Source organism: Periplaneta americana, chromosome 5 (genome assembly GCF_040183065.1).
Source record: "Periplaneta americana isolate PAMFEO1 chromosome 5, P.americana_PAMFEO1_priV1, whole genome shotgun sequence".
NCBI lineage: Eukaryota > Metazoa > Arthropoda > Insecta > Blattodea > Blattidae > Periplaneta > Periplaneta americana.
Window position 1 is genome coordinate 155,213,156 of NC_091121.1, and position 19,277 is coordinate 155,232,432.

The window sequence follows — 19,277 nt, forward strand, 5'->3', positions numbered from 1 at the left end:
TTACTTCATTTTAAATTAGAGATATAAAAAATGTTGCACCAGGTGTCACCTTAAAAATCTACATCAGATTATAAAGCAATCCTTACAGTTTATTACAAAAGTTAAGATTTGCTTGCGTCTGCTTGCCTTTTTCTTATATTTGCATTTTTATCTCAGAGGTAGATCCCCCATATCCAGTCCAGTGTGACTCGGATGGACTTAAACGAGGTGTTGACTACTAAAAAAGGGTCTACTCAAACTCTCACTGATTTCGTAGTGACAAAATTAGAAATACAACATTGTTCCAAGGATATTATACGGTGTGTCGAAAAAGTTGTACGCACATTTAGAAGTAATTTAGAAAAACGCTTAAAACAGTGCTCCAGGAAAAATGACAGGTTTTTGCGTAAAGATTCGGAATGGTTAGTGAAATCAATGGACCACGGACATCCTCCTCCCTTCCCTCTACTTTTCCCACATGCCTGGCCGATTACTCCAGACTCTTTCTTCTCTCCATTAATAAATTATTGTCAATATTTTAGTAAAACCTGAAACTTTTAACAGGGGAATTAAATACACTATCAATTCACAGTGCTAACGGCTTCAAAGCTGGGTACTTGGTTCAAATAAAGTGCACTGGTACAAAATTTAACATGGAGGCATTAGATAATTACTCTGCTTCCCATTAAAATTTCACTTTAATTCATGTGTCCCCAATTTAAAAAAAGGATATCAAATTTCCCCAAAGAGTTCTACAATAAATAAAAACTCGCCAAATTTCCAAGGATTTAATGCCATCCGTTTCAGGAGTAGATAGACCTAAAAAATTGTTTGAAGAAAGTGGCATGAAAACAAGAATTAAACATGTAGAGTACGGTCTCTGAAAGATCAGCGTTCTTAAAGTGAATTAGTTCTAGCTACTCAATTATCTTTGTGGGGTTCAGGGAAAAGAGATGCAACATACGTTCTACAACAACTCACCACAAATTACTCCAAAAAGAGCATCAAAGTATACGATAGCCTATAATAAATCTCCAACTTTACCAAGACCATATACACCAGAGAAAGCATTACAGATATTTAATAGATAACGTCACCAAACATAAATACAATGTGCAGTGTTACCTATAGGTTTGCCCAAGAAGCTAGGCATTAGGGCATTAGAAAGTACTGTGAAGATTATTCAAGAAAATTTTCTCGAATTCAATGTAGGATATCTTAAATCATCTTCTTGTAACTCCTGATCCTATCATATCAAGTATTTTTCCGTTTTAAGAAAATAAGAAGAATTTCTTTCCCGCTGAAGTGCGACAAAATGTTGAATGAACTCCATACTTACAGTACAAGTGAAGACGAGCGTGTGACAAGAGGGAAGGATGATGAAGCGGACGAAGAGCAGCTGCAGCTGGAAGAGGAGGAAGGAAGGAAGGAAGATAAGGAGTACGATGATGCAGACGATGGCTCCTCCTATTAGAGAATATTGGAAACTACAAGTTCACGAAAAGAACAAGTGATATTATTAAGTACCTAGTAGGCTCCATGGAAATAGTTATTCAAACTCGCACTGATAGCTCATTACTACGGATAACATCCCATACTGGCTTATTATTATTCCATAAGCTCTTAGAAATCATTATTTAGTAAAACAGAATCATTTAAAATTATATTCCATACTTATTTAATTTTTTCCCGCTAGATTTGAATTCTGGCCCACTGTGCCATGTCCAAGCGCAACTCCGAATCGGCAGGCAAGCACCTCAATCAAATTGGTTATGCAGATGACCTTCAAAATGTTGCCACTCACCAGATCTCGCACCTTCAGATTTCTTTCTTTTCCCAAAGCTCAAAACTCACTTGGCTGGGAAGAAATTTTCGTCAAATGAAGATGTTATTACAGTAACAAAAGGTTTTTTTTTTTTTTTTTGGAGACCACGAGGAATATTGTACAAAGAAGGTATAGCAGCACCGCAGAACCGCAGAACCGGTGAACCAAGTGTGTGAATCTCATTGGAGATTACGACGAGAATTAAAGATTGTTTCTTTAATTTCTGTTAAGTTATGGACTTTTCAAACAACCCTCGATAATGTAGATACTGCAGAAGGCATTACTGAAGTAGTAAATAAAAATCACTGGAGCTCTGGGAATCAATGCTGATGTCAGATATAGATGTGGCACATAGAATACATGTCAAATAGAGGTCTGCATTCCAATAGAAACAACAGATCGAGAGTCATAATATTAAGACGTGCAGTTGGTCGAAATATGCAGTAGGCTGGCTGCACGTATACTGACTCCACATGAAAGCAAAACATCCAACCGAAGCATCATGGTCGACCGGTCGGCATTGGTCATTTCAAGCTTTATCTTAGGTTGAAAGAACTGTTCTGTTCAACTACAGGATAAAGACCAACATCTGACAGCCTATATACCTATTAGGTTCATTAATCAGGTGATAGACATCAGGCAGTTTAACACTGTCATAGCGCATACTGTAAGTGTAAACACATCAACTGAAAACAATTGAATATTGCTGTGTATTTAGTATTTAATGAAAAGAGTATCCAGTTGTGTGTGATAATAGCATCTCCTCAGAAATAAATGCAAGACTGGTAGCAGCGAATAAAAGTTATTTTGGGTTGTTAAAACTTCTAAAATCGAGACTCCTTTCACGAAACATCAAAATCAGCTTGTATAAAACCTTGATTCGTCCAGTATTGACTTATGGTGCAGAAACATGGATGATGTTAAAATCTGATGAAAATTCTCTTGCATCTTTTGAAAGAAAGATACTTCGACGAATTGAGGATCGTTTTTGCAAAACTTGCTAACTGAAAAAACTAAATTTTACAGGAGAGACAAAAAACTGAATGAAGACAAATAGGTTATAGGTGCAACTTTGACACACTATAATGAAGAGAAATAATTCAATTTTACTAAGATAACTTTAACATCGTGTAGAGGCCTGCTTTATGTTAATGAATCCACCAAAATTTCAATTTTGCAAATTTTGCAGTTAGCAAGTTTTGCAAAAATGGTCCTCAATTTATGGCCCAGTTAACGATGGAAGTAACTGGAGAAGGAGATATAATTACGAACTATACGAAATGTTTTTAGACCATGATATAATTACCATCATAAAATCCTCAAGAATAAGATGGCTTGGACATGTTATGAGGATGGATGGCAGAGAAACACCCAAAAAACTTTTACTGAATGAAACAGGGGGATACAGAAAACGAGGAAAACCGAGACATAGATGGTTGGACGAAGTGACAGAAGATTTGGTAAGGATCGGAATTGGAGAAGGAAAGCACAGGAGGGAGAGACATGGAGAAGAATTGTTGAAGATGCCAAGGCTCACCTTGGGTTGTAGGGCAAGTGATGATGATCCAGTTGTGTGTCCATAATAAATGGAATGCTCCCATTGTCAGCATATTGGAATACCACATAACCAATGATGGCCTCCAGTCCTCTAAATCTATCTTGCAGATGAATGGCATTCACAAGCAACCTGATGAGCCCACTGTTATTCAACCTCGTAACAGAGGTACAGCTTTTTGGTAACCTCAAAGGGTGAGTCTATACTAGTGTGACCAGACATCCCTTATTTGCCTAGGTGTCCTGTTCTCCCAAGAAAAAATATATGGGACGCATATTGTCTCATTTTTCCTGAATCGTCTCATATCTTTTTTTTTTTAAACGCAGTGTTTAACACAGCCAAGTGGAGAATGATTGTGATTAAACCTAGAGAGTATAGAAATACACAAAATCTATACTCTTTGAGCAAACCAAACCGCACAAGAGACGAATATTGAAGTTCGTTCTTTGGTATGATGTCACACTTCCATATGACTTGGTGTGACGTTACTGTTTGTCAGTTCCAGTTTCTTTGTGTTTCTCTATAACTCCAGCTAGCTTGCCTCTTGTAGAAGTATGGTTAATGTTACTTGAAGTGAAACATTGCAAATTTTCCATTAGAAATGCTCAAAAAGAAAGTGTTTTTACAGACAATCTTAAAACTGAGTTTCCATTTCTGCTATTAGAACAGCAAAGTAATAGTAAGAAATTATTTTGCACATTGTGTAAAAGTACTTTCTCAATCGACCATGGTGGCTGATCTGATATAGTGCAGCACATTAATGTGAAGAAACACAAGTTTGCTGTTTCAAACAAAAGTATGATTTTTTTGTTACAAAACGCGAGAGTAGTGTCAATATGAAGGATGAAGAAAATTATCTTTCTGCTAAGGATGGTTTACATGCTTTCCATATGATGAAACAATCATTCTTTTAGATCAATGGACTGCATTGCTGTGATCATTAGAAAGTTGTTCCAGAAGAAATTTACGTGTTCAAGAACTAAAATTGTGAATCAATAATAGCGAATGTATTGGCTCCATAATTAATGTATCAGATCTGTGAGAAACTGAAATACGTAAAATACATGTAAATTGTAGTGGACACTTTTAACCACAAAAGTGTAAAATTGATACCAGTGCTTGTGACTTCGCCCCAGCCCAGTTTTACTATTGCAAATGACAGATGAAATAAGAGGGAGGTGGAGTGTGTTGGTGGAATGATAGAGGGAAATGGAAGTACCCCGAGAAAACCCTATAAGAAATTTATGTCTTTGTTCACAAATTCCACAACAACTTCACCAGAGATTGAACCCAGGCTGCCTAGATGGAAGACCAGTGCGCTAGCACTTAAGCCACATATGCAGCTCCACTTTTAACATATGTAGACTAATCTTTAGTAACAGGATCGGATTTACATAGGCCCTCTGTGCCAGCATGCCTGCGGAGGACTTCAGATAGCCTATTCATACAATTAACTTATGTCACAGCATATGAAAAAATGTACAAATTAATCAACTGTTTAATTTTACACAAATGTAATATTAACAAAGTAAAAGGAAGTAGGATACATAGAGACAATAAAAATGCTAATTACATACAAACTCTCCTTAATATCTTTGCAGCAAACATGTCAATAATGTCTTTAAAGTCTATTTCATGAAGATCACTTCCCATGCTAAGTAAGGAACGTTATGTTATTCGATCTTGGTTCATGGTTGTATGGAGACGATTCTTTGTTAACTTTATTTTTGAAAATGACCTTTCCCCACTACAGTTTGACACTAAGTACTACAAAACACATTCTTAAAAATATTTCAACATTGGAAAATGTTGCTCTAAAACTGTGTTCATTGAGGTTTTCATAGAAGAACATTTCCTTTTGTGTCTGACATTTAGTGCTGCAAACTGTAGGCCTACTAGTTCATTCCTCAGGAATGGTTCGAGATCATTCTTATATTCAGTGATGAGATTGGTAGCTGTAAATAATAACTCTGGTGGATTTAAAACATCAAATTGGTCCAGGAATCCAAACCAATTTATGACAGTAACATAAGTAGACAGCCTCTCACATAAAGATGGAAGTTTTATAAATTATGGCAATGAAACTTTCTACCCGAAACTGCTCTCTCTGTGATAGCTTGATTTTGGTTGCTTTGTTATATTCAATACGATTAATCCTAACATTTTTCATTTGCTGACATATGCGTTCCTAGGCACTCTTTTAATTGGCTAATATCCTGAGCCATTTTCTCATTACTATAATCAAACAAATATTGCCAATTCAAGTATATCGTCAACCATCAAACAATTAGTTAGCGACAGTTACGTAACCAAGGGCCTGCCGGTTTTTGAAAATACTTCGAAACAGACACAGCATGATGCAAGGGAAGCCAATGAAATGAGTTAGCGCGAGAACTTGTAGTCAACATGGATTTTCCTGGTAAATAATTCAACTGTCAAGCAGGACTTTAAATTTAAATTGCATACTCATCAATTTATTATTAAGAGTTGTGACTTTATCTTGCGTTCCATTATTGTGCGAGGGAGGAGGAAACACAGGGATGAAAAAAACTGCGCATGCAAGCAGTAGCACTCCTAACATTTTATCGCATTTCCAGAAACATCAGTGGTTATAAAAAATACATAATTAGGCCTATGTATTTTAAGTTGGTATCAGATATAGGTAGCTACTTATATTGGTGTTTAGCCAACAGTCCGAAGACAGGTTTGAATCTCGGGTAATTTCCTAGAAGACGGGCAAGATCTAACATGGCTGACGAAAACTACCAAAAACGTTCTGCCAACTATGAAGTCCAAATGTCACCAAACATCGCAAAATCAAAGATGAAAAATCAAATATATATTCATATTTTTAAAGAAGAACAAGCCCTCCAAAAAAATGAAAATATATTTAATTTTTCGCCTTCGATTTTTTTTGGCGTTTCGTGGCATTCGAACTTCATAGTTGGTAGTACTTTTCTGGTAGTTTTCGTCCGCACTTTACCCCCAAAAAATCACTAAAACACAAAACAAAACATAATAATTTATCATCTTATCAAATAAAATTCAATTCTCATCGACGTCTTCAACGACAACCTCTTCACTTCCAGTATATATGACACAGGCTTTAAGGCAATCTAAACTTAAACCATGCAGGCAACAAAGAACTAAACCAACACTTTGTCGTACAGTCAACTTTGCGTAAATAAACCGCGTGTTTACACTAAATGAAATTCTCTTCGAACACTTATTACATCTTAACTTCTACAGAAAATTCAGTAAATAATTCCTTTAAACCACAGAAAAACAGTTTTCTTCTCAACATTCAACACAATCCTTCTTCACCAGCGAAAGAACTAAACCAAAATCGACACAAAATTTAATAGATAAATTTCAGAACACGGTTTCCTTCCTTTCCCACTTACTTCAAAATTCCAACCTTGTGCACACAAAATAAATTATTGGAACTGAAAAGTGGCTTTTCGTAAGCATGATGATGCGCATTCGACAAATGCAGACAAATCTACAATGTAACACCACTCACGTCAAACAACCAAGAACAACAGGGCAACGTCATTATCCATGAAAAATTAATGAAAATTCTAGAATAAAAGATAACTATAACCAATCAAATCGAAAGAAAATCACAAAAAATCATAAAATGAGAAACTTTCAATAGCTTTAGCCATCAGACACAACATAACACCACTCACGTCAAACAACCAAGAACGACTGATAACGTCATTATCCATTCAAAATTAACGAAAATTCTAGAACAAATGACAACTATAACCAATAAAATTAAAAGAAAATCACGGCGGCACCTAGTACAAAAACCTATAACTAACATGTAAAAGTCACTAAAAGATCACTAACATTTAACTCTGAAAGAAAGAAGTTGGTAATAGGGCCTACTTACTACATTCAACCAAGTGCCCGTCTTCTATGAAATTACCGAATCTCGTGACACCAATATGGCATCACTCATAAGGCAACTAAGCCAGGAGAAAATGGGGTAGGGTGGCTAGTTCCTTTCCTCCTATATAGGCTAGATAGATATACATTAAGTCTAAGAATAATTCACAAAGTCCACTTTTCTCTTACAAATAAGGTATAGTCCAATTCATTGAAACCAATGCTACACGTGCGCATCTGAACTTATATTTTTATCGTGAGTTATAGTAAAGCATCCTCCTGAAGTGCCAGCACTCTACCTATTTCATGCAGGAAGAACATTATTGTAGGCACAAAAGTTATTACAACTCTGCATGCTTATGCAAATTTCCTATATTATTATATTTATTCAAATCTTATTTGTACATATTACTAGTTAGGTACACATTTCCCGCTACATGTTTAACAGTTGCAGTTATAACCATAGAGTTTCACAGTAAAAACTTTAATGGTGAACTCATTGTAACTTGTGATTTGTTTAGACGAAACTTGCCATAATTTGGTGAAACTAGCGCTGGGGAAGTTTAGGTGATTATATCTTTGGTCCAGGGAAAATACTCGTATTTTACGAAAATAATACCGTGACTCACTGAAGTAGGCCTATAGCGTCTTAAACACTGAACAGCTAAGCCTACAAAAGAAAAAGTTGTGTAATCAAGATGTACAAAAGAATGTCATAAATTCGACGATTTTCACTTCCAAAATCACTTGAACTTCCCGTGCACTAGTTTATTTTACTAGTCAACAGCCAATTGTCATCAGTGCTAAAATAATCCTAAATATTAACTCGTAGCCTATTCAAGGAAGAAACTGGTTAGGTGCATACTTCACAACATTGTTTTCTTAATTAAAGACTTCCCGTAACAAATACAAATGTTACACTACAATAATACTTGTAGGTACATTTCGGCTTAGGATGCACAATTCATGCAAATATAATAATTATTTTGAATTCGTATGCTAACTGCTGTTAAACGTCGTTTTTCTAGAAAGTTAATGAACATCGAAGACAACTCACCCGAAAAATGGATCATCTTCGAAATCACCCAAAAGTGATCCAAACATTGACATAGTTGCTATAAAAATTCACTATTACTCCTTTTCAAATTTTGCTTTTAATGACACAAAGATATCTGTCACCAAACTGCAGTTCGTTAGCCCCGTTCACACTGCAATACGATCGCGCAACCTACAATGGCGCAAAATGGCGATTTCTCTAGAATGGTTCCAACGTTGCCAGTAATAATTACTGTTTGCAAACTCGGTGTTGCCATATATCAACACATGGCCCACTTCGTGTGTTATCGTAATGACATTTTGACGCAGTGTCGCCAACAGTAAAAATGACATGATTGTTTCGGTGAGGTAATCACTGACAGTTATTGCAGATGTGTATCTAGAATTTTAATGTATACAGTGATGACATTTGAATAGAATATGGAACGATAGGAGACCAAATACTGTAGCATGCATTACATATAGGAAAAGGTGTCAGCTTAATTACAGAATATGACAGTTGATTAATATTCTTATGCACCATCATTTGTTTCACAAATTAGAAACACGTCACCAACGTTTCCCGCAAAAACAAATTTTTCCTAGTTTAACAAATACTAATTAATAATAACAAGGTTGTACAAGACAAATAGTAAGTAACAAGCACGATATTATGCCTTACATTTATCAGTTAATTTTGAACTGTATTTTCTGTCGATATGTTTTACAGTATGATCCTATCAGCTGAGCCATGCGATTCTAACCTCCAGTGAAGAAACTCTGGAACTAGTATGAAAAAACTTTATTGCTCTGGGATTTTATATTAGGTAACAATTTAATAGCTATGTTACTGATAAACTGAATGTTGGATCTAATTCATAATGAGCTTGTGAAATAACCAATGTTCAATTATTGGTTTTAAAGTAATCTGATTGTTTGTTGAAGGTATCTTCTTGGATTGCAATGGGAAACGGAGAAGTGAATAATGTTCAGAAGAACAGCACAACAGTGAATGATAAGCCAAAGTTAATGAAACTCTCTTCCTATGTCTTGGCTTTGCGGCCATGGTCCCTTAGTGCATCACTCATGCCAACATTACTAGGTTCTGCTATTGCTTACAAATGTAATAACATAAGTGACTTCAGCTGGCTTACATTATTGTTTACAATGTTCACTGTGGTATCTGTTCATGGTGCTGGAAATGTCGTCAATACTTACTTTGACTATGTAAAGGGAATTGATAATCGAAAAAGTGATGATCGTACCCTTGTGGACCATATTCTTTCCAAGGATGAAGTTGTAACTCTTGGTGCTATGTTGTATGCGGCTGGATGTTTGGGTTTCATATTTTTAGTAGGTATATCTCCAGCCAAGATGGAGCATTTAGCCTTAGTCTATTTTGGTGGATTATCCAGCTCTTTTCTGTATACAGGTGGCATTGGACTGAAGTATATTGCTTTGGGAGACGTATTGATATTGATAATTTTCGGGCCAATCTCAGTTCTTTTTGCTTTTATGTCTCAAACAGGTCGTGTGGAATGGGCAACAATTTACTATGCCATTCCTTTGGCTCTAAACACCGAGGCTATTCTGCATAGCAATAACACACGAGACGTGGAAAATGATCAGCATGCAGGCATTGTCACACTTGCTATTCTTATAGGACACACGGCTTCACATGTCCTTTATGCATTCCTTCTCTTTACACCATATATAATTTTTGTAGTCTTAGGTCTCCGACATACAGTATGGTTTCTTTTGCCACTCATCACCTTGCCTGCTGCCTTCCGCATTGAAAAGCAGTTTCGCTGTTCTGATACAATTCAGAAGGTACCGAAGCAGACAGCAAAACTGAATTTATTTTTTGGTTTTCTTTATGTCCTTGCCTGTAGCCTTGCTGATACAGAGCAGCTTCCATTTATTCATTAAGAGAAGATCAAAATTGACTCAGTATATTGTTTTGTCTACCAGTTAAAATCCCTGATTTTGAATCTTAATGTTAATGGCTTCTGCAGCCAGCACAAAGATCTGCTCTGCATTTTAGTGCAGGTCAGTTTTTCTCCTGCATAGAGATGTACCACTATCCTTGTAACAAGTTGTGACAATAATCTTAATATCCTGTCTCTGTGCCCAATGTTGGGACATTGTAACAGTTACTACTGCATTTTATTGAAATTAGTAGGCGAAATGTTTTGAAATAAAGTAACTTTTCATATTAAATTATTTCATTGTCCATTACTTGTAATGGCTGAGAGTTAATCATGGTTATCTCATACTACATGCATTACACTGTAGATCCACTTGCATAACTTTTTTAATAAGGTACATAGAGGCATATGTGGATCTTAAAAGTAGGTCATACATAGACCAGTAGGTATTTCATAAATAGTATTTTTAACTATAGAATATGTGCTGTAAGAATAAACATTTTAATGCGGTGTGTGAGTTAAATGTGTATTACAGTTGTAGAGATAATCATGATTTTTTACTGGCAGTTGATGTGCGTGATGTAAAATATAGTTTCTTGTAGGTACTGCATTTAGGCCCTCACAATAAATAATCAAGTGCATGTGAACAGCTAAAAGTTACATATTGTGTGTAATGATTAACTGGTGTATTTGACTTTTCATATTTTGCTTAATTTGTGTTACATAAAATAAACGTATCTTTAAGAATGATATATTTGTGTACCTGTAATTAAGAGCATAAACACAGATAAATGTCGAGTTGTAGAATATTAGCCTTCAAAGGTTATTGAATTTTTTATGATTTTATATTTATGCTTGGGATATGCCTACTTACGAAAATCCAGTTATAAAAAATAGTAACGTAAATGCATACATCATAATGCTTCATATTAGCATAAATGGGTTGTGAAATGCAATTGTATTAGTTAAATGCCTTTTAAAACTTCAAACTACAGTAGGCTACTATATTTACAATAATAATTTTGAATGTAATTCGTTGCCATCTTTGGAGATAATTTTCATGATGACAGCATAAATGTTGCATATTAGTCGTTATTAAAAAATATACCATATGAATTAAGAATATTGTAATTGGACAGAGCAGTTATATTGTTCCATATAGAAACAATGATATGTGTGCTGAAAGAATTTATTTCTTACATCAACATTTCCCAACTGTATGCAGCTTGGATAGTGTATATTCAATTTCAGGACAATATAAATTTGTCTATTCTGAACAATAAAAAAGGAATAGGTGTAACTTTTGTAATATTACAGTTTGTTAAAGCAAAGAACACTAGAAAGAGGAAGGTAAACCATGAAACTACCTAAAGTAAGAATGATTTGTTCTTCTAAATCATAACAATTTTCGTTTATATATTTAAGTGGTACTTTATAAAAGAACAACGTAATAGGGAGGTAACTGAATAGTGTATGATGTTGGATCATTTCAAAAGCCTTGTTGAGCTACTGCCAAGATATTCATAAGGAGAGTGTAATGAATAATGGCCAAAATATGGCTCTTGCAAGGAAGGAATAAGACATTAGAAGAGAAGTTTCAATTTTTGCTGTCTTTGCAAAGTATCAACAACATAATTCATATCAGTATTCTTAATTATTTATTTCAGGCCTTGCAACTAATTCAAATATATGATACAGAAGCCCAAAAAAATAAAAGATGTCAGTAATAAATACAGAAATTTAATTTTGACAAACTCAGTCATAATACCAAATGATACGGGATCAGTTCATTACTTTGGAAAGTATTGTTATCATTAATGCAGATTGTTTATTCAATTTAACTACTCCAAACCATATACTGTAATTGCAGTTCATATCAGAAAATGTGGAACAGAGGCTGAGACATCTCATTAGACAGACCACTTACTGCTTTGGATATAAATATTTCAAATATAAGAAAATCATTGGTAAAAGTGCAGAGTTAATTTCTCGAGAATTACCTCAGCGTGTCTGTTCATTCACAATGTTAAGGGGAGAGGATGGTATTTTTTGATGAAAAATAATAAATTAAAAAAAAATGTCTTCCTTAAAATACCCTGTGTTGTGTGGAATACATTGCATAACATTTTGTGGGTATTTATGCGCTTATCGGATGTTGAGATGCCATTTTTAAACTTCCTGCGCTCTAGATTATTAAATCACATACTCCCTTTGATTGTAACTTAATTTTTTTTTGCTGCTTTGCCAGATAAAAATGGATATAATTTCTGAATTGTTAAAGATATATACATGAAATTTAGAACACACATTCTCTAGACTATTAGGAAATTTTTCTCTGCAACAGAATTTTGCTAATTGATTTCATTTTAAAAACATGTCTGTCTGTTTGAAAAAAAGGAGATAAAAAGTGTTATTAAATTTGAATTATTTTACAAATGTAGGGACTAATATCAAGATTCTGTTACAGACAGTTTGTAGAGCACGCTTTTACAAGTAAATTCTAAAAATTGTTTGAATTTATTTTTGAAAATTGCTTAAATATATCGGTTTTAGTAAAATCCTGAATTGGGTACAATTTTTTTTTCAAATCTGGGCCCCCAAATATTTTTTTTTTTTCAAAATATTTATATTTGGTTGAGTTGCTATGGCCATGTGCTCTCTACATACAAAAAATTAATATTTTGCACTAAAAAAAAAACACTGTCCTCGCCTTTTAAGTGCAGAATGTAAATCATTATGGTTAGAGTGTATGGTTTGGGATTTATATTGAGAATGAAGTAAAAATGTTAAGTTTGTATATTTCTATTTGTTTTTAGGCTTTCACGGTTACTGTGATCAGAATTAGGTTTTTGGGTATTCCACTGTGTCCTGGAACTTGAAGGTTCCAATGTTTCGAAACTACTTACAGGCTTCTTCAGCAGGGCAGATAGGTAAGACCAGAAGGGTCGCCTACTCTGTTGGGCTCATTACACAAAGTCATCTGGATTAGCCTAGAGTAATGAGCTCAACAGAGTAGGCGACAGAGTGCTGCAGAATAGTGCTTACAACGGTTTATATTCGACCAGTTGTAGATCAACTGGCGAGGTTGGACATTCGTTCGAATATTGTTTATTTCACCATACAGGAACTCTGATAACATTTTGTAACTACACAAATGGAGTAATTGAAGGAAATTTACTTTTCCTAATTAAAAAAAAAGGATAAGCTTGAAATTTTTAGAAAAATATTTGGGGCTAAGAGGGATGAAGTTACAGGAGAATGCAGATAGTTACACAACGCAGATGCACGCATTGTGTTCTTCGCCTGACATAATTAGGAACATTAAATCTAGACGTTTGAGATGAATAAGGCATGTAGCATGTATGGATGAATCCAGAAATGCATGTAGAGTGTTAGTTGGGAGGCTGGAGGGAAAAAGACCTTTGAGGAGACCGAGACGTATATGGGAGGATAATATTAAAATGGATTTGAGGGAAGTGGAATATGATGATAGTGACTGGATTAATCTTGCACAGGATAGGGACCAATGGCGGGTTTATGTGAGGGCAGCAATGACCCTGCGGGTTCCTTAAAAGCTATAAGTAAGTTAGTTAGCTTGAAATGGGGTTATAATTGATTGGACACTTTGGTACATTTGTCTTCATAACTAATATATAAATCAACTAATGGACACCGGACAACAAGAGAAATAAGCGTATTGTGTAGATGAAATCTGACGTGTAAACAAATACAAGAATAAAATAAATTACAATTACTTACAAAAGAAACGAGCAAATATGTACACACTTACTATTGTAACGTTCATACTTTAAACTCAAAATACACAGGCTACCTCTGAAAGAGTAGTTGTTAATATAGTCTATGTCTTTTAATTATTCTAAGTGGATGTATTATTATTTCGCTAATATATCGTCTTTAGGGAGATAAGTTATTAACAAAAATAAAAGCACTCTCAAGTCTAATGATTGTATTTTCATGATGCGTGCTGCAATCAATGAGGAGAGAGAAGGAAATGTCATTTGAAAGGTACACGATGATAATCTCGTCCTTGCAACAATTCTTGGAACTCCTGGATCGCTCAATATTATCTGTCGTTCATGATCCAGAGAGTCCAACCATGTGACACTCGGACATTCGTTAAACCGAACATTAGACTAGTCAGCGAGATGGAAGAGCTTCGCATATTGTCTATAGTGGTAGGCATTCAGTAGCAATCTCTCTGTTCTATCTTTCGTAACCGGTTATGCAGGACTCCAGTAGGCGACCTATCTGCCCTGAAGATGGAACCTGTAAGTATTTCCGAAATGTTGGAAATTACAGGACACGGTGAAATACTCAAGAACCTAATTCCGATTGTATATTTCTGTTGAGATTTGTTTTTTTCATTAGATTTAGAGAGATCAGGATATAAACGTGTTTAAGAAGTAAATATAATTTAAATCAGGTTGTATGAAAATAACCCCATGACATTTTAAAACATAAATAGTTTTGTATATCTAATTTGAATGGTCACAGAAATTAACGTATGAATTCATTAATATACATAAGCACTGTATATTCATTAGAAACTCTCTCTTACTTATGAGACAAAGTTTGTAGAAAAATTATATGAGAACAAATTATTTATTGTAGATTTTGATGTTCATATGGTGACAAAATATTACAAGTACTATTAAATTGAGATGGATAGTGTGTGATGCATGTGGGGCATTTTAGTATATATTACTTGTAAATGTGAATCATTTAAGTTAATTGGTCCGAGAGAGTAAAGAGGATTTATGTATTTTATGATAACGCTCAGTTTCTAATGATGCAGTGAATATCTGTATTAAACGTTTTTTCTCCAAACGATTAAGATTGGTGTTATAATCAGTTATTTCGGAATATGTATGATAAGAACTTTCTTGTGTTAAATTTTAACGTACCTTGTTAACATGTTTCGACCTATTTTGGGTCATCTTCAGAACTGGTCGTTGTTGGTCTTGGCGCCTCTTGTTTCCTGTGAGGGTGCGTTCATAGTGAAGAGTCAAAGAGTGTATGTGTTTTGAAATTGAGTTGTGTGTTGAGAATATTGTTGGGGTGTGTTTTCGTGTGTCTCTACACTACGAACGCACTCTCACAGGAAACAAGAGGCGCCAAGACCAACAACGACCAGTTCTGAAGATGACCCAAAATAGGTCGAAACATGTTAACAAGGTATGTTAAAATTTAACACAAGAAAGTTCTTATCATACATATTCCGAAGTGATACAGTGTTAAAAGTTGAGTAATCAAGATGTATAATCAATGATTGTTGTTGATTTTCCAACAAACAAAATTAACTCAATTGTATAAAATAGGAATTGCTCACACACTTACACATAATACGTAACTATTTCATCTCATTAGCTAATTTGGTCTACAGTTTAATTACATACATGCATAATAATGTCATGGCATACAAGAGGTGTCCCTGGTAATTAGCTAGAATTAATGAGTGTCTCGCAGTGAGTGAAGGTGATAAAAAAAGTAATACATAGTCACAATACGACAATAATTGTATACATACACACACACACACAAATGTTCATGGATCTGCTCAGAGTAGTGTAATTTCAGAAGATCTTTGCAACTGTACTTGTTTTTTTGAAAGATGGGACATGACAGTTAAGCTGCCGAGCTTGGAACTACAGAGCCATGTTGCCAATATGGACTACCATGCTGCCAACTGATGGAAGGTAGCAATTGTCGTTAAGATGACTGACGTTAAAACTTTCATTGACAATTGACGTGAAGGTAAAAAAAAAAAACAATACAAAAATCGACAGAGAATCAAAGACGAAACGTACCAATGCTAACATTGTGTGCACAACAAATGTCGCCAAGAGAGCTATTAAGCACTCGTCACTTGCGAACTGTAAGTTTGGCAACTCAATCGTTGTTACCATAGCAACAGGCCTACCACACTATGTAACATTCAGTTTTTTTTCTGATCGCAACGCTCCTGTCATGTCCCATCTTTCAAAAAAACAAGTATAATGCATCATATTGCGTGCAGTATGCAGAAATGCATACACTAGACTCTTATTAATCCAGCCCTCAATAATCTGGCCTCCTTCAAGTGTTTCTATCACTTTACTGTAATAGTTTTCTGGGAAATTTGCACCAGGGCCTTGTGTTATGCCGAGGCCACACAAAGCGCTATGCCATGCATGCTGTGTTTGCTACATCCGGTGGCCACACTGAAGGCTACAAAGCTCTTCAGTCTACTGGTTGCAGCTAGCAGAGTACGATATTTCCCATTCCATTGAACATTTATCATGTCAACTCCTATGATAGTCAGTCGGTTGTGCTGTCATTTTTATGATTGATACAGAAAGCATAGAAGAACAATCGAAACCAAAATAGTCGTTTTGAAAAGTGAGAAAAAAAAATACTAACTTCTAAGTGATCTGTTCAAAATAGACATTTACACCTTCAAAAGTTTATTTTTCACTTTAGATGGGGGAGGGGTCCTCAAAGCGAGAGAAATGTTGATACAGAATGGAAATTATTTTTAAAACTTGTTGCTACCCAAAATCCTTACTGTTTCCAATTTACAGTACAGCGAGTTAAATGAGTGTTTTCACTTTGTGGAGGACTCCTGTTAAAAGAGGAAGTTAATAGTGGATTCTTATAGAAATCTTCAAGCTGATTTCAAATCTGTTCACAAAATGTTTCATTGCCCAGTGTTTTTGAATTAATTGTGAGTTTTGAAATTTAATTAATATATTTTTATTACATAAGTAACATCTATGTAGAATTTTCCTTCATCGAATTGGACGGAGTTATGCAACAAGAGACCAACTGTTAAAACCCTGTTTTCGAGATACAGATCATTGAAATAAATCTGGTTTTTATTAAACATTTTATACAAGAAGTATTGTAACATTCATGCTATTACAAAAAAAAACAGCATACATAATACTAGAAAAAGCCTAAGCGATTTTTAATAACAGACCAGGAGTTGATTTAATATTGCAAAGCAAAATAAATAAATGTTATGAAAAAAAAATGTTTGCTTATAAATAACAATTTTTAATTATGGTTTATTTAACGACACAACTGCCGAGGTTATATCAGCATCGCCAGTGTGCCAGAATTTTGTTCCGCAGGAGTTCTTTTACATGCCAGTAAATCTACTGACATGAGCCTGTCGCATTTAAGCACACTTAAATGCCATCAACCTGGGCCGGGATCGAACCCGCAACGTCGAGCATAGAAAGCCAGTTCTATACCAACTCGCTACCGAGGTCGACTAAATAGCAGCAAAATGTATATATTGCATTCTTGATTTTTTCAGAGTTAAATAATACAGCCAACGACAGATCTGTGCAAATATTTTAATTTTTTCAAATTGTCGATTGGTCTATTGTTGCATAACTCCGTCCAATTCAAGTTCTTATAAAAATAACTTTAATGTTGAGCTACTAAACTTTTGTCTGAAGATATATAGAAATATGTATTAATATTGCTTAAACAGTAAAATTTCAAGAAAATTATGTTAATCAGGTAGTAACTATAAAAATACTGTTGGAAATGTTGATGGTTTTTAGATGCGATAGATATTTCACACAAGTGAAGGCCTAAACTGCATCATTCCTCAAAATTTTATGCTTGCCCAACTAGTGGTTGTTTTCCTACAATACTGGCTCAGGAACTGAAGTAAATGTAGAATTTAGTATGTTATTTCGTGCTTAGAATACGGAGTGCTCAATTTTATTCATTGGTTCACTTAAGCCAGTGAGTAGAAGAACATACATAGTCTTTGCTTGCCAGTAAAGAAAATTGTAACCATTTACGTGACCAGTGTTCAAATATGCTTTGTCTCTATCAACTGAAGAGTACTTATATTTATGAACATGTTGCCAAATATATTAAGAATTACTTCTGCCCAACGAGTTAACAGAAACGAACATTTATCACAAGATTTTAAACTGCAGCTAAAATACTCTACATTTTCATGAATTATTATTGTTCTTTGGGTGAAAGTTGGAGATATAGCTACTTACACATTTTTTGCGGAAATTATGTGCCTGCATCTAGTAGGCGTTTAAAATCATATTTATTGCCAACTGTTTCTCGCAAGAGTACTTATAAGTAGAAAAGTCACTGCCAGTTATTTTATTTCTGGTATAGAGGTATACTTTAATGTAACTTAATTGTTTCTAAGATACTTTTGTTGTAATTTGATATGCTTGCTTTCTTGTCAAGCTTTGGTTGTGAAAATGAAGCAGCAAATTAAATATAGCCTTATATAATCAATAAGATAAAACTGTATTAAGTGATATATGTTTCATATCAATTGTAAAATCTTACATGGGTTATGTCAAAACAAGCTTCATACGTGGTATTGCTAATCCATATTTTACATCCTATGTTTCAAAGAACTTTTGAAGTACTAAAACGACTATGTATATTTTTAATTTATTTACAAAGCTCATTAACCTTTATCAGTGCCCTTTCTTTAACTTATAAACACATCATATCTGAAATAAAGTCTTTTGTATGAATTTTGTAAGTGCTTATCCCTATACTCAAAAAGTTTTACTTTTAAGAAAATGTATATTACCTGGTGAAGGATAAATAGGTACAGTGTGTCCCTAATTGTCATTGATAACGTTTTAAAATAAGTAATACTAAAGGTACGGTCACACGTCGCTACTTTTGCAGCGCTGCAGTACAAAAAACTGCACAACTCTTGTACTGCAACGTGTGAACAACGGTGCAACCCGAAAAGTAGCGGCTGCTGAACCTGCTGGCCACTACTTTTCCATGCTGCACACAGCTTAAAAGTAGCGACATGTGAACAGGGTTCTCAGGGTTGCAGCCGCAGCATTTTTGATATCGGTTTTCTTGAAACTTTTTCTGCGGTTGCAACCAGTGTTACCACCCAAATGTGCCAATGATACTTTCATTGTTTGGATATATTTTAATGTTAAATGTGATGAAAATAAATTATTTGTAACAGCTATTAAATACACAACACAGTCTGAGCATAATTGCTGACGATATAATTCATTTTTTAAATTTTCCATAGCGT

The 19,277-nt window shown here is 34.7% G+C and overlaps 2 protein-coding genes across 9 annotated transcripts in view; one reads left to right on the forward strand and one right to left on the reverse strand.

Annotated features, from left to right (window-relative positions):
- The window catches only part of Mlf (myeloid leukemia factor), a 64,762-nt gene extending 56,241 nt beyond the window's left edge, over positions 1 to 8,521 (reverse strand). For all 3 annotated transcript variants that reach the window (XM_069826702.1, XM_069826701.1, XM_069826703.1), the window contains exon 1: positions 8,311 to 8,521. In XM_069826702.1, the coding sequence (XP_069682803.1) occupies positions 8,311 to 8,363 (53 nt within the window). In that variant the 5' untranslated portion in view covers positions 8,364 to 8,521. The remainder of the gene's footprint in view (positions 1 to 8,310) is intronic.
- A 117-nt stretch (positions 8,522 to 8,638) lies between these two features.
- heix (UbiA prenyltransferase domain-containing heix) lies at positions 8,639 to 18,747 on the forward strand. Of its 6 annotated transcripts, none has more exons than XM_069826698.1 (3): positions 8,639 to 8,657; positions 9,019 to 9,115; positions 9,234 to 18,747. In XM_069826698.1, exon 3 carries the CDS (start codon positions 9,252 to 9,254, stop codon positions 10,215 to 10,217), a length of 966 nt encoding a protein of 321 aa, XP_069682799.1. In that variant the 5' UTR covers positions 8,639 to 8,657; positions 9,019 to 9,115; positions 9,234 to 9,251; the 3' UTR covers positions 10,218 to 18,747. The 6 variants fall into 6 exon arrangements, with proteins under 6 accessions (XP_069682799.1, XP_069682801.1, XP_069682798.1 ...); XM_069826700.1 differs by having other exon boundaries at positions 8,643 to 8,780; positions 9,213 to 18,747; XM_069826697.1 differs by having other exon boundaries at positions 8,643 to 8,780.
- Positions 18,748 to 19,277: the final 530 nt, after the last annotated feature.